Source organism: Zonotrichia leucophrys, chromosome 20 (assembly GCF_028769735.1).
Source record: "Zonotrichia leucophrys gambelii isolate GWCS_2022_RI chromosome 20, RI_Zleu_2.0, whole genome shotgun sequence".
NCBI lineage: Eukaryota > Metazoa > Chordata > Aves > Passeriformes > Passerellidae > Zonotrichia > Zonotrichia leucophrys.
This window is the reverse complement of record NC_088189.1, coordinates 14,102,102-14,113,525: the sequence shown is the minus strand read 5'-3', so window position 1 is coordinate 14,113,525 and position 11,424 is coordinate 14,102,102. Positions and strand designations below refer to the sequence as shown.

Genomic DNA, 11,424 nt, shown 5'->3' with positions numbered 1-11,424 from the left:
TGATTAGAGGAGAAGCTAAAAAAAAAGAAAAGGGGAGTTACTAGGCAGCAGAGTGAGACCGAGGCTAGAACTACACAGAATGGGTATTAGGTGGCATCAGAAATCATGACAGGGTGAAAAAGAATTTTGAAAGGTGCATCAGCTCAACCCTCCAGGCAGATACACTGTATCAAGCAGGAAGGCAAGCAGAATTTTTGGTATGGTCAGAACGACATTGGAGACACTCCTGGCCACCTGCATTGGCCCTCCCTCATTAATTTCTACATTAGAGAAGCTGACATCTGAGACAGAAAGTACAGTTCAGTCCACAAGAGTAAAACAGTGACTTTGAGAACTTCATGGTCACCTGAACAACGGAGGTGATGTGCACCCTGAGACAAAAAGTGCTCCCTTTTGAAGTATATAACCTGAAGAGGAGACACCAGACTATGCCCAGAAGCAATTGTGCTACATAATCATCTTGATCACGCTTAAGCAAGGGTAAATGTTAACAAATCTCTTAAAAATCCTACCCGATTCAAAAAGATCTGAGTAAAACAGCAGTTAGTACAGTTTTTAGACAAAATTACACTAAATTTCCTTTTTACTTCTAATAGAATGAGTGGTGCTGTTACAAGTCCCAGCAGTATAGGCTGGGGAAAGCTCCTAAGTAAGAGTCTGCTGAATTGCCATGTTCAGTTTTAAAAGCCACTTCTTTGTAGATTCATACATCTTATCAGCTCACTTCAAGCCAAAAACAGTCACTGAAAAGCCATCTTTGCAGTCAGAAAGTTGGACATGTTTTCCTTTTTCACAACAGCAGTAAAATTAAGACAGAGCTAAAAGGTAAAAATTAAGTCCCCTCCAATGTAAACTTCAGAATCTTGAAATTAATAGTTAATGATGAATTCAACAAATGAAGCTGTAATCACCTTCTGCACAGAAACACTCATTCAAGTGTGATGACACAACTTCAGTCTGCAAGTGCATTTAAGTCCCTTTAAAACTACCTTCAACTGCCATAAAGCAAAATATCTTTAAAATTCTAGAAGCAAGGTATTCTAAAGAGACCTTAAATACACTGCTGTCTCTGTAGTAAAAGTTTAAAATTTAGGTGTAGCATGTCTTCATTGCTGAGAGTACAAGCAACAGCAGTAAACATACTACACAAATCTGTGAGTTGAAGTACGAAAGAGTTAGTAGCTTTCAACAGCCAAAAAAACCTTGGATCACAATCCAAATATGTTCATAAATCAAAAAAGTCTTTTAATCAGGTGAAAAGAAATCACTTTTCTTGCCATTTATAACCATGGCCTCAAGTCCAAACCTCATCCTTTTCACTTTTGGCAAGTCTTTGTAATAAATACAGTAGAAAGTCAGAAAATATTTGCTTAATGTAATTTTATCTGCTGCGTAAGATGGACTAAGATGTGAGAAGTAGATTTGTAAAGGATTCTCAAAACCTGACTGAAAGCTCACAGTCTTGTACATCTGTATGCAAACTCTGAGATAACATGTGCTGACTCAGGAAGGCCATGGAATAGAGATGACATTATTGAGAGAGAGATTGAACTAGAAACAAGTTTCAAAAGATGGCTTGTAAAAAGACCTCATATTCTTGAAAATTAGAACTGTGAAAGATGCATTGTAGGAAGACCACATGAGGTAAAGTAATAGGTGATTGGTGTCAGAAGTATGAGCACCATTGTGCGGCAAAAGCGAATAGGCTGAAAAACATTTATAAGATATTGTAACCAGGAAACAGGCTGGCTTCTGATGGAATGGCATTGAGTTTTACAGGTTGTCCGTCTACGAGACTGATAATGGAATCCAATCTTTAAATTGCCTTTCAGTTGCCCTGTCTCTGCAGAGTTGGGATTTTCCAACACTAAGACATTTTAAAGTATCTGCTAAGGAGGAGAGAACATATTGCTTAATCAACTCTGACTGTGTTACCTCAGGTAAATTCCAATATATAGGTTATGCAGGTGTGTTGGTTTTGCACAGCCTGGTTGTGGTAGTGGGGGGAGGGGGGCGGGCTCGGTGGCCACAGAGGGGGATTCTGTGAGAAGCTGCTGGAAGCTTCCCCCATGTCTGGCAGAGCCAATCCTTGGTGGCTCTGAAGATGGACATGTTGCTGGCCAAAGCTGGCCTAATTTGAGAGGTTGGTAATGCCTCTGTGATAATAGATTTAAGAAGAAAATCAAAACCAAGGTGTGTGGGAATTCAGCACATCCCTCCAGATGTCCAGAGTTGCCAAGGTCCCCGTCGGGGGGCTTGGAGACCCTGGCATTCTGCCCAGAACACCTGGAGGCTTGATTTTGATCCTTCTAATGAACTGCCAGCTTGGCATGGGGATGTGAAAGCCACACAGGTTTGAATGGTGTAAAAACAAGGTGTTCACAGGGTGAAAACGTAGGTTTTAGGATTTTTTGGTATAGGGGCTATGTGGACAAGATGGAGGAATCAGGCAATGTCTAGTCCTTCTTTCTTCTTCTTGTTCTCCATTTTCTGCAGTGATGTTGGCACTTAGGGATTGGTTTAGAGTAGAAGTGTGCTGTCTAACATAGGTGATGGTATTGGGAATTAAGTGTAAATATGTCATACGTAGTTTGTAGTATAAAAGGACAACACCGCCTCGGGGGCAGGGAGAGTGCCTGTGGCTGCCTTGCTGAGCAGATCTCGGCTGGGCAGAAAGAAAGTTTTGTAGATAAGAAATAATAAACAACCTGAAGACCGAAAAAACTAAGAGTCCAGGCTCATTCTTCGAAAGTGTGAGCTGCCTCAGAACCATCCCACGCACCTCAGGGCAGAGACAGACAGCCGACCTGAGAAAAGTGCAGTTTTTTCTTTCAGTCCCAGAAGAGGAAGAGGTGAGAACGTGTGAGGGACATAGCATGGTGACGCCAAGGTCAGTGAGAAGGAGGGGAGGAGGTGCTGCAGGTGCCAGAGCCAAGGTTCCTCTGCAGGCTGTGCTGAGGACCACGGTGAAGCCGCTGTGCCCCCGCAGCCCACGGGGATTCCCAGGGGATGCAGAGACGCAGCCGCAGCCCCTGGGGGAGATGCTCACACTCGAGCGGGTGGATGCCTGGAGGGGCTGTGATCCACTGGGAGACCTGGTGGACAGAGAGGGCCCCTGCTTCCAGGCTGGAGCAGCCTGTCCTTGGAGGACTGCAGCCCGTGGACGAGTGACCCAGGCTGCAGCAGCTTTGGGAGGACTGTGTGCCCGTGGGAGGGGCTCACGTTGCAGCAGTTTTGGGCACACTGCTGCTCCTGAGATTGGCAAGCCACGCTGGAGAAGTTCACAGAGAACTCTCTCCTGTGGGAGGGACCCCACGGTGTCACACAGCAGCAACTTCCTTGCCGGAGCAGGAGAAGAAAACCTTGAGTGATGAACTGACCAAACTCCCACAAGCTGTTTCCCTGCACTGTTGGTGGGAAGGAGGGAGGGGCTGGGGGAAGAAAAGGTGTTTTAAGGGCTCATTTTACTTCTCATTATCCTCCTCTGATTCTGTTGGTAATAAACTCACCTTTTATCTCTAAGTGAAGCCTGTTTTGCCCTTGGAGTGTTTTCTCCTGGTCTCAACTCCTGAACTCCTTGTTAAATTTTTCTCTCCTGCCCAGCTGAAGCAGGAGAGGGTGAGCAAGTGGCTTCTGTGGGTGGCTGCATTGGGCCAGCATCACACCAGAACAGCAGGTAATGCAGTCAATGACAAGAGCCACTGCTGAGGAGAGCCAGAAGCCTTCTGCTGACTTATTTAAAAGAATGCATCAGCCTGATTTGTTGGGGGAGAGCTGCAGCCATATCCAAGATGTACCCATGGGGAGTCTTTGCTTGAGCTTCCTGTTTTCTACACTCCTTTGCCACAGTCAGACAGTACAATCCTTATTATAGCAGATATGTGCCAGATGGTCATCACAGTGAAAACAGTCTTTTCCATTCCTGTCCTTTTGTAATTTCATAGTATTGACTCATGGACATTCACATAAATTAAATTTCCTGAAACTGAAACTTGCCTACAGTCACAGACACAGGTGAGGAGAAAAATGGCATAGTTTTTCAGAGAGATAGATACAGATACAGATTAGATATAGATGAATTAGTAGATTTACTACATATATAAAAAGGGTCTGTAACCTTAATTTTCTGTACCTGGAGGATCTTGGCAAATATAGCAGGTATATTTCTCAGGTATATTATCTTCCAGTAAGCCCATACAGACTCCATGCTGCCAGCACAGACACTCTTCACACTGTTCAAAGACAAGAAGTGCACAAGAATAGAAATGAAGGCTAGAGGAGCTCAATACCATTATGTCAATTAAGAAGCACAGGATCTACATATTTTAAGACAAAAAGGTCTACTAATATACACACCCCACCTTCCACTTACAAACAAATACATTACAGAAACAGACTATAATAAAATGTGAGCCCTCCACAATTTTCATGTGTGTTTCTGGAGAACAACAATTAAAAAGTACAAGCAGAGATTCTGAAAGGTACAAAAATACTCCCTTTGGAAATGAAAATCATTCATGAGATGCATGTGCTCATAACCAGATAGCCAACAGAGCAATCAAGCTTTCTTCACCAAAACAGATCAATTTTTCTGAATTCAAAAGCTTTCCCCTTGAGAGGAATGACAGGTTTGTCTTTACAAACAAACTGTGGGTCTGCTAGTAGATAAAACCAGCACTGAGAGATAAGAGCAACAACAGGAAGGATTCCACTGATTGATGAATGGAAAAAGGTATTTGCCTTTAGAAACAAACGGTAGGTTTACTGATAAATGAAATTGGATCTTGAAAGATGAAAGACACAATGGGGAAACCCCTAAATTCCCTAAGAACTAAAAATTAAAAAGGAGGAGCTATACATTAGAGGGCAATCTTTGGTATGAGGCATTCCGGCAAGTCTGTACCTCTAAAGTGCCTCAGCCACAGGGGAAAGAGAGAAGGGAAATGCGGCTGGGAAATTGGGATAAAAAGGCCAGTGTCAAAAAATTGTCCTCCAGAAATTTGAGGGACCCCAGGGGAATGCCCCATGGCCTCTCCCTTTATTTGAATAAAGTAAAAGGGCTCCTCTGTCTCCCTTTTGGACATAAACCTCTCATGTTTGTGGATTACTTTTCCTGACAACCTCAAACAGTAATCCACATTTAGTTATCAAATCCCAGAGATTTTTAAGTCACACAGGAGTGTTATAAATAAAAAATCTGCCAATTTTTTTGGGGAACAAAAGGGTTGCAGAACCAGTAAAACCAGCTGCTGCCAAGGTGAAGTTCTACCTGTTTGTTATTGTATCACCAGTCGTTCTTGTTAATTGCTCCTTTTGTATTGGTATGGCCCTACCTAAGGCTAAGCTATTCTTCTTCCCAGACTGTGAGAGGGGGGGACATGGGAGAGAAAGCAAAATAGGCTTGAGACCAGCATACCATGGGAAGCAACTCCACCAAACTTACCGCAAAGACCCCCAAAAAAAGGAGCCAATACAGAATTAAGAGATTAGAGTGATGTCTGAACGTGAGGAACAGAACGTGCAAAGATGCTGAAAACCTTTGTTGCCCCTCGCCCTGAGCAAAGAGCTCAGCTGGAACCAAGCCCCGAGCCTGGAAAAGTCAAAAGCTGGGTAACATCGTGGGGCCGGGACCCCCAGCTCTGCCCCCAGGGGACAAAGCTGCACATTCCTCCTCCTCCGAGTCCCCCTGGGAGCTGCGATGGCGGACCCGTCGAGCCTCCCGACCTTGAGCTGATCACTCTTAATAAAGGCATTAAAAGGAGAAAAAGTCTCCTGCCCTGTTTATTTCAGGAGTAGGCAATATTATGCTTTAATGATTCTTGTCCCTCCAACATTTTATCCACTTCAAGGGTAGCTCTACTAACACAAACCTACAGTGCAGATCAGTTGCACCAGCTTTAGGAGCATCCAACATCTTTCCAAGGCAGGACAATCATACCGGCAACGACTGAATATAATTTGGATCTCTTTAGCACAGTTACACCATTTAAAATGCAGTCACTGTTCTTAAAGCCATGCTGTTCTAGAGCAGGGAAAAAACTATTCACGTTTTGTTTGTCATTTTCTCCCCATCAGTATTTTAATGTGACAAAATTGTGATTGTAGACTACAGACCACTGAAACATGGAACAAAACCCCACATAAGAATATTAAGTCTATTTTGATTGGAAACTGTGATGTCAGTTGAAAGTTACTATTTTCCCAGGCAGTGAGACAAGAGATTATATACCCCTTATTTCTCAGAGCATAAACCAAAAACAGAAATGTTGGGAATGCAGAGGACTGCAGTATGAGCTAAACCAAACTCTAACAGCAACTGCAAGGAATTTCACATTGCTCTTCATTGACCTACAAAGATGCGAACGTGCTAAACATTTCATCTGCGCTCAGCATCACTTTAATTATTTCCTTATTATCTTATCTCCTGCCCTTCCTCAAGCTAGGAGGGACAGAAAAGGACAACCAGACTTTGAATACTTCACTGCATTAAATGAGTGGTCTAGGTGTGGAGGAGATGGGAGCTCTGGGATTGGAGAGTGTAAAAGATTAGAGAGAAACAGGTTTCTGAAGGACGGAACCAACAATATTTTGCCTTCCAAAATCGGTAAATAGCCCTAATGCAGTTGGGAGATATTTTCAAAAAAGGCAGACATAATCCTCCTTTCACAAATTAGAGCCAGAAAAAGTTGCTCTAAAACAAAGAAAACAGATTAAGAGAAACAGACTGTGCTAAAAATAGGAAGGGAGCTCCTGGATCTAGTTACACCTGCATCCTATGGATCATGCCATATTGTACAGCGCTGCACTCAGTGTTTTTCCAGGCAATTTTGCCCTGAACTCTAGCAAAGCATCTGTCCTATGTTGCAAGTGCGATTGTAACCAAACTATGCACTCCACTCCCATCTACACTATTCTTGATGAATTGCTAATGATGGGTTGTTTGCAAGAGCTGCCCAGTGCACACCAGCCAGCAGGCTGCAAGGGTTAGATAAAGAGGCCAACCACCCCCAAACCAGGTACATCAGGGTAGTTCTCTTGTCTTCACAAACTGACTTAACTGTGATAACTACATCCAGCCTAAGGGGGGTCATCTCTGCCATCAGGCCTTAATGCCCCAATGGGCAGCTGTAAGGACCTAGGCCATCAAGGATCCCCAAAACATCCTATAACTCATAGGATTGCATCATTCCATTGTGAAATTCCCTGCCCTGGGGAAGGTATTGAGCATCCTGCCCATATCTGACCATAATTTATCTGGGTGCTTTAGGAATTTAGGACACCATGACTACTGGGCAGATCCAGAGGAGGACCTGAACTTCCACAGGAGGACAAGACCTCCCAGAGGACCATTGCTCTCAACTTCAACCATCATTTCGCAGGACTACTGTCACTATTTGATAGGACTGAGACCACCACCCTGCCCAACAGAACACCAGGCTGCAGTCTGACTTTAAGCCAGTTTTTGTGTATTGTTGCATTTACTGTAATCTTCCTAATGACACTGTAACTCTGACCTGAAATCTCTCTCACGTATTTCTGTGGGGTTCATTTATCCTGCTGGTTTACTTTCAAACCAGCACAAACATCCCAACTTTTTAAAATTTCACTCAACTGATATTTAAATATTCACCCCTTCAGGGTACAGGTGCATTCTTTAACTTGCAGGTTCTACTGCACATGGCGGCTGCTAGGCTACAGGTTACTGCTCCGGCACATGCTACTGGGAAACTACTCCCTGCCCAGGTGGTAGTAGGGAGTTTCAAAGCATTCCAAGCAGAAGATTTAGAAGAGAAAAAACATACAGCATTGTGCAAAAAATATTTAAATTGAAATTCAAGCCACAAAATAAATAAACCCAAAAGATGTGCATTTAAAGCAGCTTTTCACCTTCCAGAACAAAACTATCTCAAGTCTGTTTACATCCATCACCTCTGAGGCCATCAAATCCAGCCCCAGAATTTTCTGCATCATACACAAATTCATCAGTGTTTCGATATAAAAACTAAAAAGATGAGGCAATAACAGTCTGTCTGGATTTCTTGGGTCTCACCAGAAAATCGGACTGCTGTGCCTCCAGAAGGAACACAGGGCAATGCTACACTGCTGCTTTACACCAGCTCCATAAATGAAGTCTAGTAACCTCCCTGTAGAGACTGGAACAAAACAGCACTAACCAACAACACACTATTTTTCTGTACTTCTTTTTCCAGATCTAATTTCTACTAACTGAAGTAGATACTTCTATAAATGCAAACCCAGATTTCTGCATCCCAGTGCAATAAATGACATCCTTAATGCACAAATTGCTCAAGACAATTCATTTAAGGCAAGTACAGGTCAAAGAAAACTTTTTATAAAATCTTTTGAATGTGAGGGCAAATTATTAGTTTAAATACCTAAAGGAACTCCCATTTTAACTGTGTATGAGTTTCATTACACTTTAATGTTCCCCAGTCTTTCATGGACAAGGTGCTGATATGTTTAAAATTAACATTTTCCTGCATTATTTCTATATTGGGCACATTCATGGCCATGAACACAGCTGAAAGACAACGCTTAGCATTCTCCCTCTTGTAAGAGAGGAGGGGATACATGTATATTGGGAGCAATGAACCTCCTGCAGATCCATGAAGAAACTGCCCCGGCTCCTCATTCCGCTATTAAGACGGGCACGCAGCAAACCCAAGCAGGCATCCCAGGTGCCAGCATATTTCCTATTACCTCAATCCCCACCAAGAATGCAGATACTCACAATACTGCTCAACTGCATCTCTCTTCCAGAGACCAGTTCTTTCACAAATTAATTCAAATGTTTAAAAGTTTGCAATATGCTAAAAAAGCCCACCCAAACTAGTTCAAGCTAGCAAGGTAATCTTAGAAACAGCCCACGAAACTCTAAAGGAAAGGCATCCATAGGCTGCATCCAGAGCAAGTTGACAGCTCCCTACATCCTGCAATCCTAACCTAGTATTGAACTTCTGCCAGTTATACTCCCAGGCTATTTCTTTGTGATTTTCTGTAAGCTATCTCCTCAGAGGGTATCTACCCCCCTTTGGTCACCACTGTCAGACTCCTTTTCCTTCATGTACAGTCTGGTGCTATTTACTTACACCTGACCACTGCCCATCACTCCACCCTTCCTTACTCATCCATAAATTACTTTATGCCCTGCATTGTCAGGATCTAACACTAAAACTAAGTTGTGTGAAGTGAACTCACCACTAAGAGAAAAAGCATCATACCTTCCACAGCAAGGTTCCATGAAACAGCATGGAAACTCAAAGAAAATGATTTAGAGCAAAAAATTATGAAGAAATTTAATTGATTTCTTGACTTCACCTCTTGAAATTCATAGGAACATCATTTTCTGATAATTTACAAACATCTCAAAGTAAATAGGCAAGTAACTTCCAAGGAGGTTTTTATCAACAGCTTTAAGCAGGAGAGACAACAGAAGCCTCTACAAGTTTTCAGTGAAGCTGATTTAAAAAGAGCAGATACATGTGGAATGGACGGATGGTCTTAGGCAGGTTAGGAACTCTGAATTTGCAGACTACTGCAGAATGGACTAATGACAAATGCAGTTCTGCTTTAAAGCAAAACTCTCAATTTTTTTCTTTTTTTTTTTTTGCCAGCCTGTCTGGAGAATTGTATGTGTAAGTTAAGCTTCTTACCAGGGCAGAGGAATGGGAAGTACAGTACTATGTCATGACAATGTTCTGAACAACCTCTAAATTAGAGGGAGCCCAAAAAAAAAAAAAAAATCACTGATTTCAAATATGCGTTCTCAGAATCAAGAAAGTCTTCTATGTTTAGCAAAATTCTCAAATAACAAACCAACCATTTTTGACTTGGAGTGAAGTTACCTCTTTCTTTCAATTAAAAATCCTAAACTGTACTATGAAGCAGAAGTTAACTATCGGAGCAGTCACCCTTACAGATTACCTCAAAAAATGCTATATTTTTGGAAGACAACAATAGTTTATTATTTCAGGTACAAAAGTTTCTCTACTGACACCTTCCACTGCATTCACTAAAATGTGCATTTACCTTCCATTTCATACCTGAATCATGAAGTCATTTTCTTCTCTTACTTCGCAAACACACCGAACAATCTCAAAATCACTCTCTTCAACTTCTTCATCAGGGTTGGTGGTTACATCAACATCCTGACTGCAGTCATCGTCACTCCATGGCAAGCTATCCATAGATGACTCACTCAGGGTGTCATCCTCTGTACAAGAAGTATTTACATAAAATCCTGAGTAATTATAAAAAAAGGTCCCTCAAAATCTCATCCCAAGTATGCAAATATACATTCCAAAAAATGCATGAGTTCACAGTGCAATTTAAGGAATACCACAATTTTACCAGTTTATTGAAGGTTACTACATAATGAAGTTTTATAGTCTCATTGATGGCTCTCTCAAAATATCCATCTTAACAGCTTTTGTCATTAAAACTGTATTGTCAGCATACAGCATCTCAAACCAAGGCACAAAGTCTCTTCAGGAAAAACTATAAACAACAAAACCAGGCTTGTACATTCAAATAGGACTCATGCTAGCTAGCTAGCTGCTGCAATTGGTGCAGAATTGTGACTTGGCACTTCTAGTGTAGAGCTCTCAAAAAGTGGCAAGAGGGCTCTGTTTTATGAACCATTTAATCTCACGAAGTGATGTTTCCATGACAGAAATACTGGGTCCAACACAGAATTTAATCCTGCTTCAGAAATGATTTTTATTTAATCTTCTGTTTAGGATGCATTTATAAACTCACAGGCAGTGTACTGCACAAGGTGTTCTTCCAGAATGCACCCACACTACTTAGCTGAAGCATTAGTGCATCCTAGATTGAATAAAACTGCCAAGAATTTTAACTGAACAGCATGCTGAATTGAGAATCATACCTCAATAATATTAAATCAACAACTGCGTCTTCCCTGGGGATAGAATGTGAGGGTCAGAGGAAGAAGATGAAGTATTTTAATTATCTGAAAATAATTTAATGAGTTAGAGGAGAATGGAAGGTAAAAATTGTAGTCTTAAGTACAATGGCGGGGTCTCACCTACCGTGAGTATAACTACCTCCATCATTTAGCTCACAGAACGCAAAAACAGAACTACAGGTCTGTGGCATAAACTGTATTTTTTGGGGAAGCATCTGTTGTCAAAGGGTGAGAACCCAACACTATAGTTTATTTTCATGTTTAAAAGTTCTGTTCCACCTCTGAACTAGGACACTCTTTCCTAAAGTACAGCGGAAGTGACGGGATGGGCACACTGCACTTCCACATCACCATTTTTTACACCAGATCTTGTTTATCTAGGCACAAATTCTGCAGATGCAAAAAGTAACAAAACTATTTTAAAAGGATGAAATAAAATAATTTCTGGTATTTTTCACTACTTTCAATATCTATCA

The 11,424-nt window shown here is 41.7% G+C and overlaps 1 protein-coding gene across 27 annotated transcripts in view; it reads right to left on the bottom strand.

The window, feature by feature from the left end:
- PHF20 (PHD finger protein 20) overlaps positions 1–11,424 on the bottom strand; it is a 72,721-nt gene that overhangs the window by 10,283 nt on the left and 51,014 nt on the right. For 24 of the 27 annotated variants that reach the window (XM_064730217.1, XM_064730238.1, XM_064730216.1 and 21 more), the window contains 2 exons: positions 10,065–10,261; positions 4,133–4,232 (listed from right to left, as the gene is read on the bottom strand). In XM_064730217.1, coding sequence (XP_064586287.1) covers positions 4,133–4,232; positions 10,065–10,261 — 297 coding nt within the window. The remainder of the gene's footprint in view (positions 1–4,132; positions 4,233–10,064; positions 10,262–11,424) is intronic. The other 3 variants (XM_064730227.1, XM_064730232.1, XM_064730228.1) reach the window with 1 other exon arrangement.